Below are 21,033 nucleotides of genomic sequence, written 5' to 3' on the forward strand. Positions count from 1 at the left end.
ATGGATGGATGGATGGATGGACTTTTCACATTCAGAAATGTACAATTTCTTTTCTGGATAATTTGAGATTAATCTCATAATTTGAGTTTCTTCTAGCATTTTTTTTATTTTAGTTCTTTTTGTGGAATATTTCTGAAAATGTCCCTCAAAAAAGTCATATAGAATTTTTCTCTTAAAACTCAAATTTCCACATTTTTTCTAAAACTCATAAATCTTTTTTTTTCCCCAGAAAATTTCTGAAAATATTTTTTAAATTCTATAAATTTTTGAAATATATTTTCACTTTTTAAACTCAAATTCCCTACTTTTTTCTAGAATATTTCTGAAATTAACCTTTTACATTTTAACTAAAATTGACTGATTTCTACCTACAAAGACTAATATGCTGTATTAGCTGCTCACTATAAAATTAGTTTTAGTATTTTTAGTCAACTTGAAATGAGACAAAACTTAGAAGTAACTTTTCAGCAACACATGAACTTGTTTCAAGATAATTCCTTAATATTGATTTCAAAAAGTACTAGTCTCACTGGCAGATTATTGGACATTTTTTCCAAGTGAAATATTCTGGAACTGGAACTTTTTCATAAATTTTAATGAATCATTGACTTAAAACCAGACAATTCCTGACCAAACATCTCTGATAGATCAGACAAACTCACAGCAGTTTTAGTTTTAAACAGTTTTATTTACTTCAAGAGTACGTACAGGATAAACAGTAAAAGATATTTATTTATCTATTGGCCCCTCGGCAGAGAAGCAGCTTTAGAGCAGAATCAGAGTGAAGGTAACAGTCTGGCTGAAGGTTTTACTGCATGGTGAGAAGGCACAGAGCTCTGTGTGAGAAACAACCTGGCAGTTTTTATTCAAAGTTTGTTTGTTTGTCTCCTGAAAGCGACACGTTGAATGTTTCACATCGATTTAATTCATCAAAACTGTTTCAGTTCAGCGATTTGAGGTATAATTTGTTACAAGATTCAAACTTAAAGGAAGAAAATAAAACACTAGTGTTTAATCACAAGCATAGACATGCTAACTCTACTTTTACTCAGCTAGTAATGGCTTTATTAAAGCGGTTAGTAAAATACATGATTTCCATTTAAAAACTGGAGAAAATCTGTTCCAGTTTTCCAGCCGGGTCAGTCACTGGGAAGTCTGGGAGTCAATTCCTAAAACGTTTCTTTTGATTGATCGCTTCGCATTGGTTTACAGGGAGTGTCGGATGAACCCCGCCCGCCTGGGACGCCGGGAAGATCAGAACGAGCGCCGCCAGAGTGGTTCGACAGGCAGGCGGCTCGTATTTCACACGGTAAATAAACTCAAACTACAGTTAATGCATCGTTAAAAACAAAAAGTAGAAAAAGTTGTAAAAATTGCCACTGAGATTCGCTTTATTTTGTTGCTGTTTTTAAAATGTTTTTGGTGTAATTATGAAAATAAAAACGGCAGATTATTGTAGAAGTGCTTCACAAGCGAAAGATTTTCTCTTTTTTCTGCAAGCTGTTCATCTTTAAAACAACAGAAACGATTAAAAACGTGATACATCTGATTTTTAGCTGCACTAAGAAATCTGTTTTTCCGAACGCACCAGATGGAGAAAGCCGGCACCGCCTGTCGTTTCCTAGGAAACCGGCGCGGCCTCGGTTCACAGCCCTCAGCCCTGTCGCTCAGCCCTCGGCGGGCGGCGAGGTGCGTGCGAGGCGACCATCTTGTGCGTAAAGGTTTGTGGTTTTGTTTAGATGTGTGCGCTTAAGTTGCTGTGTTGCTGCTGCAGGCGGACTCGGCGCCAACCTCTCTCTCTCTCTAAGTCGCTCGCCCTGATGGCGGCGGCGGCGGAGGTCACGCCGACCCCGCAGCTGCCTCAGGTCATGGGCGAGAGCGGCGGCGACAGATCAGCCGGGCGAGGGACGAAGATGTCCCTCATCAGAGCTGCAGAGACACAGAGACGATTCTGCTTTAAATATGAGGGGCAAAAAAAAACTTTAAAATGTTTTATTGCAGAAACAAAGTGATTAAAAATCCCCAATTTTAATTTAAATTGCTTAGAGCGTCTATGAACTTTTAATCTCTGAAGAAACAAAACAACATGGTCTTCAAACTAGGGTTCGTGGGCCGAATTTGGCCTGCCAGTACACAGGACATGCACCACCAAGACTACAAGTCCCAGAATGCTTAGCTGGTGAAATTTATTTAAAATTTTAAATGTGTCTATAATATTGAGCTTGTTTCAGAGTCAGTTTGTTTTCAAATGAAATTTTTTTATTACCTGAAGAGAAGAAAAAACATTTTCTGTTAATGTGAAGAACTAATAGGAGAAAAAAGAATCTCAAACTACGAGAAGTAGAAGTAGTTCTTTTTCTACTATGGAGAGGAAACCAGAAGGAACCAGAAGAAGAACTACAACAACCAGAAGAACTACTATAGTAAAGAACTAATAGAACAATAACTAAAACAACAAATAACTGATAATTTGTTTTCTCCTTTCCAATAGTTTCATGTTAATAATAAATCAGAGTCTGCGCCTGTACTGTGTGGGGTTGCTGTGGGTGCACTTGTTTTTACCTGCGGTGTCGCACAGTTCTGACAGAACCGGGTCTCTGTCTGTGAGTAGCTGACTGCGTCCGGAGTCCAGAATCAGATCCGGCTGGTCGCCGTCTTCCAGCGAACCCTGGGGAAAAAAAAAAATACAAAGAAAAAGATCAGAGAGGCTTTCAAGCATTAAATTAACGCACCTATGAGGCTCAGATTAGCCTTCATTAGTTACCATGCAATATGTTAGCATTAGCATTAAATGGCACCTAGAACTTTCTACCAACTAAACTATCAGGACATTTCATTCAAAAACAACTAGAAAGGAATCTGAAAGTTTTTAGTTTGAACCTGAAGTGGATCCGATTGAAAGCGAATGTTCAGAGTTAAATGCTAACGCCAGTTAGCATCCTGCAGGCCTCACCAGCAGCCTGTTGCTGAGCAGCAGCTCCTCCTCTATGGAGGACGGGTCCGGCTTGTGTCTCTTGTCCTGGATCATCAGCAGAGGCGGCGGCTCTTTGTCCAAGTCGTGAGTCCTGAACGAGAAACAGACGAACCGGTGAAACCAGGCAGCAAAAATCTGATTAAAACAATAAAAAAACATGTTCAAAAGCTAAAACCTCAGTTTGTTTTTTATTTATTTATCAAGACCAAATCAATTTTTAATTTAAATATTTATCAGAAGAAAAAGGTGATTCTTTTTTAGAACAAATTAAAATTTAATCAAACATTGTAGTTGTAAACATGTAGTTTTTGCTGTTGTAGACATTCAAACAATAATTAAATGCTCCGTCATTTTAAACGTAATAATAATTTTAAAAAGGAAGACTACATGGAAAAGTGTTCATCCTCATTAAATGTAGTGGAGACACTGGTTTCAGTGTTTAAGCTTCCAGTTTCACTGGAAGCAGAGGAGAAAAATGTTTCCTCTGGCGCCCTCTTCAGGACAAACTCTAAAACTCTAAAACGTACAAATAAAATCACGTTTTTGAAAACAGAAAATCTCAAATTATGTCACTTAAAAACAAAGTTGATTGACACCAAATTTGTTAGTTTTTTTTAATATTGTGGGGGATGGGGCAAGTTGACCTTTCATGACCTCAGGAAACTATTACTGACATCTTTAAAGTGATAGTGCAAATGTTTGACACCAATTTGGTTCAACTTGATTAATAAACCTCTCTCAGGACTTGAACCAGGATCATCCCGACAGGAAGTGATGTCACTCACCTCTTCCTGCTGACGGTGACGGCAGGAATCCCATCGGCGCCCTGGAACAGCAGCGACGCGGGTTTGTTGGCTTCCTGCGGCAGATTGCTGAGGAAGGTGAGCTGGAAGTCGTCGTCCATGGAGATGTACGGCGCGTACATCTCCAGCTCCTTCCCCTCCACGTCCTGAAACAAGATGGACGACAGCTGGGATTAAAATCCGACTCAATCCATCAACAGGATTCTGATCCGTTACAACAACGGCTTATTACGGCCAATCTACGTAGAAAAAAAGGAGCAAATTTCTGCTGAAAAACTCAGAAATTTTCTAGAAAAAACTAAGTTTAAAATATTTTACTTTTGAAACTCAGAAATGAAGAGTTTTTTTCTTGCGAATGTTTGACTTTTGGAGCTCAGATACTTCTTTCTCTAGAAATTTCTCCGTTTCAAAAGTGAAAACTTATCAGATTTTGATTCGCAGAATTTTTTTTAACCTTTTTAGAAGAACTTTTCTAAGATTAATTTCAAAATTTCTGAAGCTCTTATAGCAACTTTTCGACTATTCAAACTCAGAAACGTCCCCATTTTTTTCTAGAAATGTCTGAATTTCAAAAGTGGAAAATTATCAACTTTTGAAACGTAAGAATCTTCCAAGTTTGTTTTTTTTTAGAGAAAATTTCTGAAATTAATCTCAAAATATCAGTTTTTTCAATTTTATATTTTTGGAGGTCAGATATGTCCAAGTTTTTAAAATAAAATTTCTAGCATCATTGTCTAAATTTCTGAGTGTTTTGGCTGAAATTCCCTCCCTTTCTTCCCGTCTAAACCGGCTCCAACGCGGCGCCGTAGTTTCCTGCCTCCCACCTCGATGGCTTGTTCCTTGAGCTGCGTTTCCTCCGGGCAGATGGTGAAGAAGCGCTCCACCTCGCTGGTGTCCATCACCTCCTCTTCACAGGGGCTCTGGGACCGAACGGAGACCAGCAGTTAGACCAGAACCAGAACCATTCGCTGGCTAAAAGAGGAGGTTTGTTTACCAGGTCCGGCTCAGAGGAGGCGGCTGGGGACGAGGACGGATTCAGGCCGTCGAAGATGGGCGACAGCAGCTGCCGCAGCTGAGGGCTGCACAGGTCCTTAGGATGGTCCGGAACCACATCTGGACTGGGAGGACTGGCGAACGACAGCTCCACCCGACCTGACGGGGAAAAACCAGCTGCTGGTTGGAAATAGGACTGGAACGACTAATTTAATTAATTGTTATTAATTATTAACCCAATTTTTTAAAGAATCTTCAACTAGTTCAATAATCGATTAATCTCAGTACCGACTCAAAAACAGGTCATTTGGTGGGAAAACAACAAACAAGAGCAGAAATTAAACCAAAACTGTACAAGAAATAAAAACATTTAAGTATTTATTTAGCTGCAGGTGGATTATTTGCTACAAATGATTAAACTATCACTAAAGGTTTTTTGTAATTGCATTTCAGGCAATAAAAGATTTATTCTCTAATTTTAAAAAACTAATTGAATTATTTGTTCATTTGCATTTTACATATTTATAATATTGTATAAAACAATCTTTAGTGGTCAAATGAAAAATCTGCAGAATGTGCCTATTTTTAATTTTCTTTGGTCAATTAACTGTCATAATAATCTATAACTAAACTCATCATTAGCTGCAGCCCTAAATAATTACTTTTAAATTTGCAGGATATGCCATTTTTATACGATTAATCATCAGAATAAGTGATTAATCGTCCAAATAATTGGACTATTAATAATAATAAATTATTGAAATAATTGATTATTAAAATAATTGTTAGCTGCAGCTGTAGTTTGAAACCGATCATACTGGCTAACGGGTCAGAACGGCCGGCTCACCTGCCGTCAGCGCCGGCGCCACGCCGTCTCCGCCGTCCGGCAGCTGCAGAAGCTCCTCCGGTTTCTCCGCCAGCTTCAGGAGGAGCTTCGCCGAGCTGCCGGCGTCCTCGCCGTCCGAGTCGCAGGTGTCGGAGATGCCGCTGTCCTCGGCGGCGCGCTCCAGGGAGGAGGGCTCGGTTTTAGGCAGGAGGCTGCAGCGGGTCTGCTCGACGGAGAACACCACGTCCGGCTGCTCCACCGCACTGCAGGAGGACACAACCAGGAGGAAGGTTAGAGCTGCTGCTTCATCGCTCCTCCTCCTCTTCTGGAAGGAAAGGCTCGCTCTCTTGCCGGTCGGAGCACCTGAGGATGAAGTTGAGGCAGACGATGGCTTCGGGCTGCGACGTCTTGCTGTAGAGGACGGTGGCTTGAGTCTCGGCCCACACGAAGCCACCGCAGTTGGCCAGGAAGCGGTAGGGGGAAGAGTTCGCCTGGCCTTTGGAGAGAACTGCAGCCACAGAAAGAGGAACTTTGATTCACTTACACTTATTCAAACGTTCAACGCCGCCGGGCGTAATCCTGTCATATTCAGCAATAAATCAATTAATAGCACGATGTTCATGTTCATTATAATTTAAAGTTTATTGATAATTGAAAATGTGTTCTTGCTTTGTTATTGCATTACTATTAATGGCCTCAAAACAACATTATTATTACAAATTTTAAATTTGTAAAGAACATTTAACTCTGGAACTGGAAAACATTTTAAATATCCAAAATGAAAACAATCACCAAAAACAACTAAATAAAAACATCGCACAACTGAAACCATAAATAAAATTATAAAATTTTTAATATTTTAATTTATTACACTTATTAATAACACTGCATTTTTTTCTATTTAAAACTTGACATTTTTAAAAAATATTTTGAGTCATTTTTTATAACTTTGTATGCATTCACAACATCCAGATTAGTATATGTTGGGTATATATTTCTACCTATTAATGGTATTACAAGTTAAGCTAAGCTCTTTTCTGGAAGTAGAAATATATTTAATATAATTAACGTATAATATGATTAATAATGTTTGACTTGAAGGAGTGGATTAAATACGTTTGAACTTCTTTCCATCCTTCTTTCAGGTATTTGATTTTATGTTATTCTTTGCTTCTTATGTTTACATATTTTGTGTTAATATTTATATTGCTATACAATAGTAAAACATGGATCTGAATATTGAGAATAATAATGATTAAACTCACGTGTTAGCAGGCTCTTCTTGATGCGATCCGAGTCGAGCGCGTGATAAAACTCGTAGGCCGAGCGTCCAATCAGGTCCTCCGGTTTGTAGCCCACCAGCTCCGTTACCCTGACGACAGAAACCCGCAGAGTAAAACCCGAGTCCGGTGTTTCTGTGGGCGGAGGACGAGGCGAGCGACCCACCTGCCCTCGCAGTGGGTGAAGCGCAGGTCCATGGTGTGGCGGGTGAGGAAGGTGCAGCTGTCCAGAGGGAACTCCACGCTGGACGGGTGGGGGATCGGCTCGCACAGCAGCGTCATCACTCTGGCAGCAGGGGGCGACGCTGAGCCAAAGGGGCGGATGTGGCCCGTGCAGTGGAGAACCTGAGGGAAGGGCGAGAGGGAAACTGTCGCTACCATCCTGACAGTAGGGATGAAAACAATTAAAAGCTACCATTTTTTCATAAAAGATTAATAAAAAAGAAATTACAAATGACAGAAAAGTGGATTTTGTTTAAATCCTCCTTGATGTGAGCTGTACCAGAGCCAGGCTATAAGGAGTGTTTAAAAATAAGAATCAAGTCATAATACTAGAATAAAGACGCAATTCTACCAGAAGGACGTCTTAAAAAAAGTTTTTTAATGAGAAAAAAGCTTTGATATTTTCTTTTGTTATTTTTTGTGTTGCTATAATCCACTAATGTTAACACTTTATTCTCGTACGATTTCGACCTTACTATCAATTATTAAAAAGAAGAAAAAAGAACCAGCCTGGCCTTATTGTTCCATTGTAGAGTTGACCTGAATTCAAAAATAAACAGTAAAGCACGGCTGTCAAACAAGATGGCCGCCCTGACATCACGCTGAACCACAGAAACCAGAGGAGTGATTGGGTAAAAAAAAAAAATCCTGATTTTCCAAAAGTTTTATCTTCAGTAGAGATGCAGCGATCAAATATTAATAACTGTATCCGTCCCAATAATTAAAACAAAAGTGTTCTGGGGTTTTGCATGACATTTTGTTTTCACATAAAACAATATGAAATGTCAAAGGTCCCCTGCAGCCCGTTGGGTCTGAGCGGTACCATCTGTTGGAGCGCGTCTGGACTATAAATGACAGGTCCGGTGCTCTGCAGAACCGAGCCAGGCGCGCTCCGAGTTCCTGGGATCGCTGGCAGAGGCGTTGACGCGACCTTGGCTTGTCTCCACGGAAACACTCAGCGCCTCGTATCGCTTTCATCCTGGACTCGCATGAGGGACAAATTTAACCTCAACGCCACGCAGTAACTTCACCCTCCGCTGCATGCTGGGAACGCATCACGACCGCATCAGAAAAACTGCCTTACTGTAATCCGATTACTCCCCCCGCCCCAAAGTATCGGGTAAAGTAACCGCAAATAAAAGTAACAATACGTTTGAGTTACTGCGTTATGAAATCGTGACTTTGTTTCTGAGCGTCTCACGACAATCCCAGATAAGCATGCGTTGCCATGGTAACAGGCATCCTGCTACACAGATCAAAACAGATTTAAAAAAAAAATGTATTATTACTCCTCCCTGCACTTTAACTTTTAAAAGATGTAAATTTTATTAATTTGTTGCACAGGAAAGATTTATTTAAATTATTTTATCATCTATTTGAACAAAGGCGTGTAAAAACCAAAATAACTTTATGGTGGAATAGTCAGAAACACCTGATTTACAGAGAACAGGTTTAAATATTCAACAAAGTCCTTTAAGTCAGAAACTGTTGGAGTTCATGACTTTAAAAGAGCAAAACAAAAGTTTTAAAAAGAGCCGTTTTTATTTGATTAAATGTTATAAGATGGAATATGCAAAAAGAATAGAATTAGGCTGAAAAGTAAATTGTTTAAAGCGTATTCAGGTTGTGAATTGTTTTTTAATGTAACTAAGTATTAAATTAATTACTTTAGAAAAGAAGTAAACAGTAAATAACCAGATTTCTCTCTTTACCTTCCAGGTGGCAGATTTGATGTTGACGGTGCGCCCCCTGCTGGTCAGGGTGCTCTTCATTCGCAGGAAGAAGTTTCTCTCGCTCGGTTGCTCAGCCATCAGCTTCTTACTCAGACCTGAAGACACAGAAGCAAAAGTCACTCAAAATCTAACAAAAATAAAAACATGTCTCATGTTTTGTTGCGCTCTTTTTTTTAGTATTTGAAAAATTTCTTCTCATGGCAGATATAAGATTTTACGTCTTTCTGCTCCTTTTCATTCATGAATTATTCTAGTTGTTACATAAACTATTTATATTTACTGGGTTCGTTCTGATCCATAAAAACGCCGTTCTGCGGTTCTGACCTGGACGCGGAGTCAGGAGGTCTCGCAGCTCCTCCTGATCGCAGGGATGAATGAAGTCGTAGACGCTCTGGCCGAGCAGCTCCAGCTGTGAGACAGAAAACAAGCCGGTCAGACGGAGGAGGAATCCGGCCGGGATCGGAACCAGAGGAGGAACCGGGCAGAACCTGCGTGATGCCGATGTGCTTGTTGACGTTTTCCGTCAGGAACACCATGTCCCCCTCCTCGGTCATCACCATGACGAAGCCCGCCAAGGCCTGGGGAAAGAAAGCGTCCATCGGATCTTCATCCTCCTCCTCTTTCTTCACACTCTCTTCTGTTAGAATAAAAAACCAACATCAGAGTTTCTGCAGGTTTCAGAAAGTAAAGCTTTTTAACGCCAACCACAGCTGGGTAGGTTATACTCAGCTAAAAGTAGCTTTACTGCAACATATTAAACTCAAGTAAAAGTAAAACGTTAATTAACCCAAGAAATTACTCAAGAGTGAAAAAGTATTTGGTAAAAAGTTTACTCAAGTAATGGATAACCGATCAAATTATCATCCATTTTATATTTAAAAAATAAAATGTAGACAGACCAAAATATAAAGTTAAGTGGAAATTTTGGTATTTTAAGGACCAACTGACAATGATTCACAGACATAACAAAAAATAACAATAAAAAACTTATAAAACTTTAACAGAAACTGCAGGTGTGTGTCTGTGTCTATTTTTAGTTAAAACATTTTTGTTTTTTATTTAGTGGGTTAAAAAAAATCCAGATATTTTACTCAAGTAAAAGTAGTAATACTTTATAATAAAATTACTCAAAGTACAGTGTAGTAAAAATACTCGTAAAAGAAATTTTTTCAAAAAAGTTACTGAAATAAATGTAACTAGTTTGTACTACTAAATTAAATTACTTCTGTATTAAATTACAGAATATAAGACAGTAATTTAAAACATTATGGACACAGAAAAAAAGCTAGCTAGCTAGAAAGAGCACATTAGCAGCTAGTTAGCTTTAGCCTTGAGTCACAAAACCTAATGAAAACGTCTAAATGCAACTCAAACTTTTGCCTGACAAAAAGTCCAGCACAAAAAAGACTATATATACAATCGAACGACAAAATTTTAGACCTATAATTAGCAATTTACTTTTAAAAACTGAATTTAAGACATTTTAAGGACGTGCAGACACCCTGAATATTAGAGTTTTATTTTTTTTAGTGGATCCAAACACGGAGAATTAAATCTAAATTATGTGACGTTTGTGGCATTAAATGTTGCAAAGATAAACAATGATGTTAGCCAAGTTAGGGGTGTCCAAAGAGTGGCTCATGGGCCATTTGAAGTTCTCGGATTGAGTTTTGCGGCCCCCACCTGCAACTCAAGAATGATACAAATTTTACCCGGAGATGCAGATGGAGGCGTTTCATTTTTAATCTGGATAAAATTATTACCGACATAATTAAAAAATTTAAGTATAACACAAAGTTTTTTTTTTATAAACAAGCTTTTATCTACATCAAAACCAGAGGATTTCCGTCTCACCGGGTTGCAGGAGCTGCTGCATCCGCAGGAAGCTGAGCGTCACCCTCATGATGCCGGCCTTGTCCAGGTGGGTGCAGACTCGGCGCGGCAGCGGCAGAGTCCGGGCCAGTTCATAGAACACCTCGGTCTCCTGGCTGCGTCGGCAGCGGGCCGCATCGCGAGAGCGGAGCTTCCTCTGCTCCGAGCTGCTCCTGCAGGAGGAAGAGGAGGAGCATGAAGCAGACTGTCATTGGTACAGAGCCCACGTTCTGGTTCTGCTGCAGGTTTCTTCCTGTTAAACAGGAGTTTTTACTCTCCACTGTCGCCACATGCATGCTTAATTTGAGAGATTGCGGTGACGTGGACGACATAATGCAAGTATGGGAGCACGACCAAGATTTATCGACCAGCCTATTTATCTGGGCCAATTTCCTTAATTTTGGGAGATCGGTGATCAGCTGATACTTAAAAGTGAAGCTGATCTCATCAGCAAATATCTAATAATCAGCCGCTGTCCTCTTCTGCCCTGCAGTTAGAGGTTTCGCTGACAGACCGGACATCAGGTCATGCAGTTATCAATAAACACCCCCCTGCTGCCAACTCAGCGCCTTCCTTGCTATATTTAGAAGCACCAAACAGTTGCTGAAATACAGTTTAGATTGAATTAAAACAAAAATGTGTTTGTATTTATCTATAGGTTTTAGAAAGAAAATGTCAGAAAGAGTCCAACTCAGCAGATGACCTCAAAGAAAACCAGAAATCGGCGCTGGCCGGTAAAAACCAGATTTGTGCTTCTCTAATCTGAATGGTTTCTGTTTCTCAGGTTGTAAAATCCGTCCAGATCGACCGATTCCTGTCACCTGCTGTTAAAAACATCAAAAAGCTGCAGCTGTTTGGATCCTGACAGAAGTGAAAATGTTAAACTTGCTGCAGCTTGAGCTAATCAGAGTAAAATCAGAGACACAGCCAGTCCACCCAAACATGGATGTCCCACACCCACTTCACAAGGCTAGCAAAACAATCTCAAGTGGAAAAATACCAGCAGGATCTGTAACTTGTGACATGGAGCGCAGCCTGGAGCCGGCCCCTTCCTCCTCCTCCTCCTTCTGCAGGAAACCTAGTGAACTCTGCAGCTTTTGAGCCTCGGTTTGGACCGGACCGGACCAGAGAACACACACAGACACTCCCACCATGTGTGGGGAGAAAATAAAATGTTTATCCTGCTTCACGTCGCCTCCGTGGAGCAAACCAGACCCAAACATGGCGCCTCAGTGCTGGAGGAGACGGCGACGTCCATCTGAGAAGGAAACAAAATGTTTCTCCTGTTTTCGTTCCTCTGAGACGTTTATCCATCCTTCCTGACTCCTGTTGGAATCTAAATCACTTCCTTTTTACTTCTGGGGGATTCCAACTCTGGGTGCAACTAACAATTATTTTACTAATCAATTAATTGATTATTCTGACGATTAATAAATTCATCATATTAAAAAAATCTTGGCAAATTCAGCAGATTTTTGTTTAACGACAGTCTTTTTTAGTTTAACATAAAAAGTACTATATTAAAGGATGCAAGTAAACAAATTTTTCAAGAAATTTTTTAAATGCGAAAAAACATTTTATTGCCTAAAACGCAATAACAGCATTCCTTTAGTGAATGCTTGATCATTTGTGTCCAACGTCAACATGTGATCTGATTATTTATAGATTCATAATTGCGCAGCAATTCTCTGGTTAACAATTAATCACTAACCAAATTAGCTGATTAATTGAATAATCGATTAATCACAATAAATGATTCCAGACTTGGTTTTCTGCCAGAACACCCCAGTTCCCACCAGCTGCTCCGTCTTTTGATGTAAACAGAGCAGCTCCCGGCGACACCTCAGCGTCCATGCAGCCGACGCGTGGCGCGCCGCCTCTGCTCACGTGAACCACGCTGTGGGTTGTTGTGAAAGTTTCTGCAGGGGGAGGAGGGATCCGCAGAGGGCCTCCTTACCCCCTCTGGTAGGCACGCTGACCTCAGAAACCCCACAGACCCTCATGTGTACTGCGTGTTTCAACCGTGTAGATGAGATTCAGCAAGGGGTCAAATGTCAAATACCTGCAGCAGATTACAGTGAGATAAAACCTGGGAGGAGGCCGGAGGAACGCTGCAGACACCGATTCACCTGAAACCAGCAGGACCAGAGCGGAGAGGCGCTGAGTCCAAAATAACTGCAGCTTAAGCACAGAACAAAACACCCAAACTCGTCACGCTGACTCATCGGTTTTAAATCTGTTTACGGTCATTTCTTCTTCTTCTGACGCTTTAATCCAACTCCAGTCCATTTCACTAGAAAGTCCGGTTCGTTTGGGGAGGTGTGAATGCTAATCGAACCAAAAAGTGAACTCTGGTCCTCCTACAAACCTCGGTCTGTGTTCGTTCGAAGTGAACTCTGATTCGGTTTGAATGCATATTTAAACGCTAAGCAGACCGGAGACCGCTCCAAAACCAGGACATGGACGACAGCGCAGGGGATTCTGGGTAAATACAACCAAAACAAACGCATTAGCCAAGCGCTAGCAGGAGAAGTAGTTAGTGGTCTCTAGCCAAAGACAAAATAGAAATCCTACAACCACTAAAATCTGACGCCACTCTATTTTTGTTTACATTTGGTGAAGAAGGAAGTTGTGCTCAGTGTCTTCAAAGGTTTTTGTGTCGTTTCCTTCAGTGGTTCCTGGTGCAGCGCCCCTACAGGCGAGGAGGGTAACAGGTTGCTCAAAGGGCAAAAGGTAAATGTACAACAACATCCAGGGCTTTATAGAGCAAGGGCTGCACCGATAATACAAAGATTTGAACCAATAGATATCCAATATCAATATGGACGACACCGATCACCAATATTTATTAGAATTATATGCATTTCCCAAGAGAAGTTTAACTGAAGTTTCTCTGCTTCACCCACAATCCTGCCTGGGGCTGGAAAATACGGTTAAAAAATACATCACTATGGAAGAATTTCATATCAGTTGATATTAAGGCTGCAACCAGTGATTATTTTAGTTATTGATTAATCGATTACTAAGACAATTAATCAATTAATTGGACTAAAATTATATACATATTTTGCATTCAGGATGAACTTTGTAAATCTATCCTGCCCAAGACTCCAGTGGCATAGTTTTAGCTTTCTATATATATACAGTATATATATATATATCTTTTGCTATCCAATTATTCATTTTTTAATAAAAAAAAAATAAAATCACCAGGTCAGTCCTACACTGTATTGATACCAAGTCGAGCAGAAACTGCTGAGCTTCTTGTGTTGATGTTAAAAGGGTTTTGTAGCAAAAGATGAATCCTTTGCTACAAATGATCAAAAGTTCACTAAAAGAATGCTGTTAGTGCGATTTAGGCCACAAATGGTTTATTTTCTTATTTTAAAAAGGAATTGAATGATTTGTTTATTTGCATTGTTTTATGCACTTCTAATATCTTATAAAATAAGCTTCAGTGGTCAATAAAAAAACCTGGCAGAATGCCAGTTTTTTATCCAATTAATCATCAAAATAAATCAATTAATTGTCAAAAATAAATCGATTAATTGTCAGAATGATAAATTCTTTCATTCTTTTCATTCAAAATAGATGTTAGCTGCAGCCCTAAAGAGTTGCTCAGGTCAAATGCAAAAAAACAAAAGAGGTTACTTATTGGTATGGAGCAAAACAACGTGTCCAGAAAAATGAGATTGCATATCACCATAGTGAAGCATGGTGGTGGGAGCATAATGCTGAGGGAATGCTTTTCTTCGGCAGGGTGAGAAAAGCTTTATAGATGTAAATCCTGGAGGTGTAAATCCTGTTAAAGGTTGCAGAATTTATTACAGAAGCTCTCAATGTGACGCAGTTGAAACGATTTCAAACGGTAAATCTTCAGTTTGTTGCCAAGTAAAGCTGGTAGCAACTTGCAATGAAATGCATTTCTTCAATACTTCAGGTTGCTTCCCCATTTAAAACTGGTAAAACTGTGCAGCTGCTGCATAACTCCAAGTTGCTGCAAGCATCGTGATGCAAACAGAGGCTGGAATTTCACTCAGGATCGACTCTGATATAAACGTCCAGCTTCCATTCATCAGAGTTAAACTTGAGCGAGTGAAAGGGAAAAAAACAAAACCTCAGACTGATGATTGCAACACGTTTTAGATCATTTGGGTTGTTCTCGTTTACTGTTCAACTAGTTTACAGCTAATAAAACACGGCGACCTCTTCCTGGCTGGCTGGTTTGTCTGAGCCAACTGTGACGTCCTCAAACTGAAGAACTCTGTGTACTAAGAACAGGAAGTACAGTGTACAGAACAAAAACACGCCGAGTAAACAGGCATGACACGTTTCAGTTTGATCACGCTGCATCAGCAACCAGATCCAGATTAAGGTTAAAAGCCGCCGCCGTGTGTAGGTGGCTGAGCATGCCAAGTCATGCCCACTTCCACAGCTGTCCTGAAACTTCACCGCGACTCCAGAGGAATGAGAAACTCCACACACCAGCTCTGCAGAGGACTGTAGGGGAGGAAGAACCAGGAGGAATACGTTTCTGCTTTCAGGGGTCGCCACATGAGACAAGGGGTCAAGAATGGCAAAGAAAATATTCTAAAATATTCCACAGGACGCCTTTAAGGCTAATTTACACAAAATAATTTGAATCAGTGGAGGCAGTAGAGTGAAGCTGACAGAATAGATGTAAAGCTGCTGTTTAGGGCTGAAACAGTTAATCATGATTAATTGATAATTCAAATAATGTTTAACCAATTCAGCAACTGCTTAATCAAAAAATAACTGAGCAACAACTGTGCAAAAACTATGTACATTTTCCAGTTAAGATAAAAAAACATTTTTTGTTTGTAAATACTTTCTATGCAGAATTACTCAAGTGGCAATTTTAGCTTAATTTGGGTCAAATTTTGTAAAAAAAAAAAAAAAAAAAAAAAAAAAAACAGATCAGCAATCATACTATGTGCAGAAACGTTTCACGTTAGAAGTATTTTTAGCTGCAGATGAATCCTTTGCTGCAAAAGACCAAATGCTATTATTGCATTTTAGGCAAGAAGATGTTTATTGTCTTATTTTAAAAAGGAACTGAATTATTTATTTATTTGTATCTTTAAATGTATTTCTAATACTGTATAAAAAGGCTTGAGTGGTCTGATGAAAAGTCTACAAAATGTGCCAATTTTTTTACCTGATTATTTGATTAATCATCAAAATAAATCGATAGATGAATCGACTGCTAAAATAATCGTTAATTGCAGCCAAACTGCAGTTAAATCCCTGTGAAGCGAAGCTTTAAGCGGTTTACTCTCTGACAGAGGAGTTCCTGAAAGGCCTGATCTGCTGCGGGGAAGTTTCACAAGTCAGCTCAGTCTGAAACAAACATCTGTATTTCTGAGGAGTTGAGGAGTTGAGGCCTTTCAGCGATAACAATCCTCAGCAAACATTTACTGAATGTCCTGTTTCAACGAGGCGGAGACTGACGTAAAGAAACATGAGAAAACAACAGCATGGCTGAGATAATAAAACTCTGGGAGAGGAGTTAAACTGGAGGGAGCCTTGAACCATTTTCATCATTTTGTTTGTTTATTTATTGATTATATACAAAAATACAGCAAAAAGCATGATGTCAAAACCATTGTTTTACATGTTCAAAGGAGTGGGTGGGAGAATAAATTTATCAAAATTCTCACCTCTTAACTACCTACAAAAACTTCCAATTATTACATGTATAGTCCACATACAGTATATAACTAGCACCAAAAACAAAAATTGACTAATATTATATAATGTATCCATCAATAATCATATGTTTATATGATCATTTGAACGATTAATTATTGCATAAATACATTGAACCAAAGTGTTTTGATTTTTGTATAAAAGATGTTGGATTTAGTCTAGGGCTGCAACTAACGACTATTTCAGTAATCGATTAATCAATTATTCTGATGATTAATTGGCTAAAAAAAATGTAGATTTTAATTTAACCCCTTAAGCTTATTTTATACAATATAAGAAATATATTTAAAAATGACAAATAAAACAAATCAATTCCTTTTTTAAATAAGAAAACATTTTATAGCCTGAATGGGTTCTTCTTTCAGCAAATTGCCTTTTCTTAGAGTCTGTATACTCCAGTTAATGATTCGTTGGTTACTAAATTAGTTGATGATAATCAATTAATCCAAATTAACCATATCAGCCCTCATTTAGTCCCTTTAAAAAAGTAAAATTTCTATCCAATGAATCCATTATTCATTTTCTCTGCCTTGTCATTTTGCTACAGTTCAGTCGTTTTAACAAGATGCAGCTGAAGGGAAAACCGTAGCCTTTCACTATATAGGATTGTGGCAGTGAAAGACAACAGCTCTGCTGGTTATGAAGGAACTTTCCCTCCCTCTTCACACCTACCTGCCAACTCGGCTCTCTGACTGCCTCACCTAAGCCCCCATTAAGTCATCTCTGTAATTTTAGGACAGAATCGGGGTGTAAATCATCTGATGAGGACATACGGCTTGTCCTGTCACAATAAATCAATTAATCACATGACAAATTAAAACAAACTCAATAATTTCCATTTGCATGATTTATCGTTTTTCTCTTTTTCTACTGGATGACTAAACTCCTTTTTGTGTAGGACAGTTTTGTTTAGAGAGACTTCATTTTTAATTTATCGTCCAATAAAATCTGTTATTGTGACAGACCTGCGTGACAATCAACTTTCATCCGAATCATTTCCAAGGAACTTGGTGACGTATGCCAGGATTTTCACCATTCAGGAAACAACAACTGCTACCCTGAGGGCATCCACCATTATGGTTTTGAAACAGACAATCGAACACATCGAACTCTGTTGCATGCAACACCAGGCTGATGATGTTGAGTTGATGGACCAGTTGCAATAAGGACTGCCGCTCTGTGCCGCACTGACTGTGGGGAACAAACGGAGTTAGGCGCCCAACTAGCTCATTGAACTCAATAGAATCCATTTGGATGGGGGGAAATGACCAAATTTATCATGAGAGATCAGTAGACTTGACTATAAAATCTCAGCTGACAGCGTTTCTGGAGTCTGCACAGTGCGCCCGAGTATGTAGGAGCCTCAAGCAAACATTTGTTTCATTTAAACTTAAAATTCTAAATTTCCAAACTCCCAATCAACCAAATATAAATAGGACACCCCACTAAGGTCAAAATGCTTAGAATAAAGTCTAAACCCAAAATGAACATCCTGCCTGCATGCAAAAGATTTGGTTGTCAGTGCAGTAAGCTGGAGTTTGTCATCTCTCGTTTTGTACCCAAGCGGTATTTTATGGTCCAGGTTATTCAGGAAAGTGTTTTCACTGCTAGTTGGACTCTCACTGGACAGGCAGCATTAAGCCCAAACTCCTAACATGGCGTCAAGCTAACGCAAGAACAAACTATTATGTCTTGTATTTGTTTCAACCAGTGCCGTTTTTCTATCCTGAAATCAATGGACGCCAGTAGCGCCACCCTAATCAAACCAAACCGTTGTACCATGGGCCCAGAACTGAAGCGGGCCAAGGAATGGTGTGGCACGAGTTGGTTGTAGCGTACCATACCAACCCATACCACTGAGTAGAAACAAGGCCATATGGAGTCAGAATTTTGTAGTTCAAAGTAGGAAAAGTCAACTTGAATTCTGATACATGAATAATCTTTTTCTTTATATCTAAAATGGCAGCTACATCACCCAAAGCTATTGATAGATGCAGAATTAAACTATTTACACTTTTGTAAACAGACTATCCACTGTTATAATGTTATAATTATAGGCTTGGATTACTTGGAGTAGTTAGCATAGAGACTGATCACAGCAATTAGCAGTATTCACCTGAGGCCAGGTGAGTTCAACATTCCACAATAAAACAGGCCATTGGTTCAGCAACAGGCATTAAATGAACAACTTGGCTGGCTTCTGAATTCAAAACAAACAAAACAGAAGAAACACAGCTCTGCCCCACACCTGTCAAACTGAAAGTGACTAAAAGTGTTTAAAAATGTGCAAAAAACAACAGGAAGAAAGCTAGACTTCAGGAACTAAGACCTCTGCAGTCAAGATCTGACAAAAATTCACAAGAAGAGAAAAACATTTGGCAAGAGGGCGGAGTTTAAGAGAACACACTGTCCTAGATCAGAGGACAAACTGTGGTCATTATCTGTTTAAATGGCAGTGTGTGTTTATGTCCTCTGGAGTCCGAAACTGACTGAGAACATAATCTGGATTGTGGCCATGTGTGTGAACTATATTTACTAAGTAATGGAGGATTACAGCAGGAGCTCCCTGTAGCAGGGAGAGGGACACAAATACAAACACTGGAGTTATTTATCAAATAATGGAATAAGAACAGAGATTATTTCAAAGGTTTTTTTAATCCCCTTAATTCAAATTAGATTTATATAAATAACTTAGACTTTTGCATAAACAAAAATTAAACACTTTTACCCTGAATGTCACCAGAACAGAGGAACTATCTGACCTACTCCTGCAGATCATTTTTACAGAAAACACTGCAGCAAATAAACACAAAAATAAACACAAACTCTCAGCAGACATTTCTGATCAATGCAACAACGTGAAATTAAACGTAAGGCTGAATCCACGCAGAACGCCTCCATCTGTGACCGTGGCGTAAACAATGGCGCAGAAACAAGAAGCAGGGGGCCTCCAGAGCCCACCCACACGACACATTTTCACCAAAAGCGACACATTTTGCCAAGCAAAACGGGGAAATTAGCTTAGCATGTAGCAGCGGATTTAGCTCATTTAATCACAACACTAGAAAGATGCAGCTGTTTGTTCTCGCAGCCGAACTCGCTTCGGGAAATTTCGAGCAAATTCTCTCACATCAGAATCATGTAAACCCAATTTTCGTTTGAAACAAATAGTAATAAATAAATGGATCTCACCGTTTAACCGCCACGACCCCGTCTTCCTTCTCCATGTTTCATCAGAACACTAAAGCAAAGTCTCTCTGTTTCCTTACGACGTTCACTGTAGCTCAGAAAAGCAACGAATAAACAGATATCACTGCGCGGGGATAAAGATACTAACGGCTAGCACAGTCCACTTCCGCTCACCCTTTCAGAATAAAAGTCTCATACAAACTCAGCGCCGAAAAGCAATGAAGGTTAATATAAATCAGTGAAGTGAATAAATTACAACTTGCTCAGTTCTTGTTTTACTTTAAAAAATCTCCTAAGTTCACCAGAATTTAGGGTAATATTTTTATCATGTTTCTATAATCAGTCTAAAATATTTCAACAGTAAGTATTAATTTTTAATACACACATCAACCTTTGTTTGTTGAAAATGAGAATATTATTAAGTTTCACTCAAAGGTTTTGACACAAATAAATTAAAATATTTTTTAAATAGCTTTAAATCGATATATTGGTTTGTGCCTCCCAAAAATTTCCTGCCACCCCTATAAAATTTTTCTGAGAATAATTGTCCAAATATGAAACAATTCGACCAAAGAATTATGAACAACAGTGTATAAAACAACACATAATAATTAACAGAACAACTCCATATGCTGCCATGACTCAACTCTGGAATGAATAAAATAATAATAGATTATTTTAAATAACGGAATAAACCCCTATATGTACTGTGTCCATATATTGCACGGGTTACACTTTTTAAATTTAAATTACTACAATAAGTCAGCTTTTCAACGTCAATGGCGAACGTTCTATCTTGTGTGCGTTTACTTTAGCTGGGAATTTAGACTATCAAAATGACATCACACTCAGTGTTACTGTTCTGGGCAGCGTCCAGGCTAACAATTGTTAGCAAAACATTGTATTCATTTGCGTTTTGTTAATTCAAAACCCTAACATGTCACTGACTAGTGTTGAAAAGCTGAGTGGATCGCAGTTCTAAGGAGAATCACACAGTCCACGCTACAGGGAAGCAGTCCATCGCTGTAGCCTTTTTGGAAATTTAGTGTCGGGATTTTGGAAGTATTTCTCCAAATACACCTTTTCGGATCGGTGGTTTGAATTTTAGGAAAGTTCAAATTGTCTTTTTTTGGCCTTGAAGTTAGAAATTATTCCTTCCCCGGTGGGACTAGAACGCACCATGAAAGTAGGTCAGCTAAGCGAAGAGGGCTTTTATTTTCTATCTTTCTGGTTTCGCCGTTGCTACGTTTCCAGCTTGACTCTTTGGACGCTGCCGCGTCCCCTACACACCCACCCTACGTCACGTTACGTCCTGTTTATGTCTTTTCATAGGCTTTGAAGAGGGGCGGGTGTCTTGAGGGAAGCTATAGCTGTTTCGTTTCAGTACACGAAGTATTACATAACCACATTT

General features: G+C 39.2%; 1 protein-coding gene across 1 annotated transcript; it reads right to left on the minus strand.

The window, feature by feature from the left end:
* Nucleotides 1-667: 667 nt before the first annotated feature.
* hif1al (hypoxia inducible factor 1 subunit alpha, like) lies at nt 668-19,772 on the minus strand. Its single transcript, XM_027999475.1, has 15 exons — nt 19,626-19,772; nt 10,686-10,876; nt 9,320-9,468; nt 9,156-9,240; nt 8,811-8,926; nt 7,043-7,221; nt 6,862-6,968; nt 5,960-6,104; nt 5,618-5,859; nt 4,772-4,929; nt 4,602-4,697; nt 3,760-3,923; nt 2,954-3,065; nt 2,563-2,668; nt 668-1,929 (listed from the first exon to the last, which is right to left on the minus strand). The coding sequence occupies exons 1-15, from the start codon at nt 19,658-19,660 to the stop codon at nt 1,862-1,864; spliced, it is 1,953 nt and encodes a 650-aa protein (XP_027855276.1). The 5' UTR covers nt 19,661-19,772; the 3' UTR covers nt 668-1,861.
* Between the last annotated feature and the right edge of the window lie 1,261 nt (nt 19,773-21,033).

Source organism: Xiphophorus couchianus, chromosome 18 (assembly GCF_001444195.1).
Source record: "Xiphophorus couchianus chromosome 18, X_couchianus-1.0, whole genome shotgun sequence".
NCBI lineage: Eukaryota > Metazoa > Chordata > Actinopteri > Cyprinodontiformes > Poeciliidae > Xiphophorus > Xiphophorus couchianus.

Excerpts from the sequence above, each read along its gene's own strand:
- hif1al (XM_027999475.1), bottom strand. The coding sequence starts at position 19,660 with ATGGAGAAGGAAGACGGGGTCGTGGCGGTTAAACG. Across the intron at positions 10,877-19,625 it reads GGGGTCGTGGCGGTTAAACG|GAGCAGCTCGGAGCAGAGGA; the intron begins GTGAGATCCATT and ends TTCCTCCTGCAG. Across the intron at positions 5,860-5,959 it reads TGCCTCAACTTCATCCTCAG|TGCGGTGGAGCAGCCGGACG; the intron begins GTGCTCCGACCG and ends GTCCTCCTGCAG.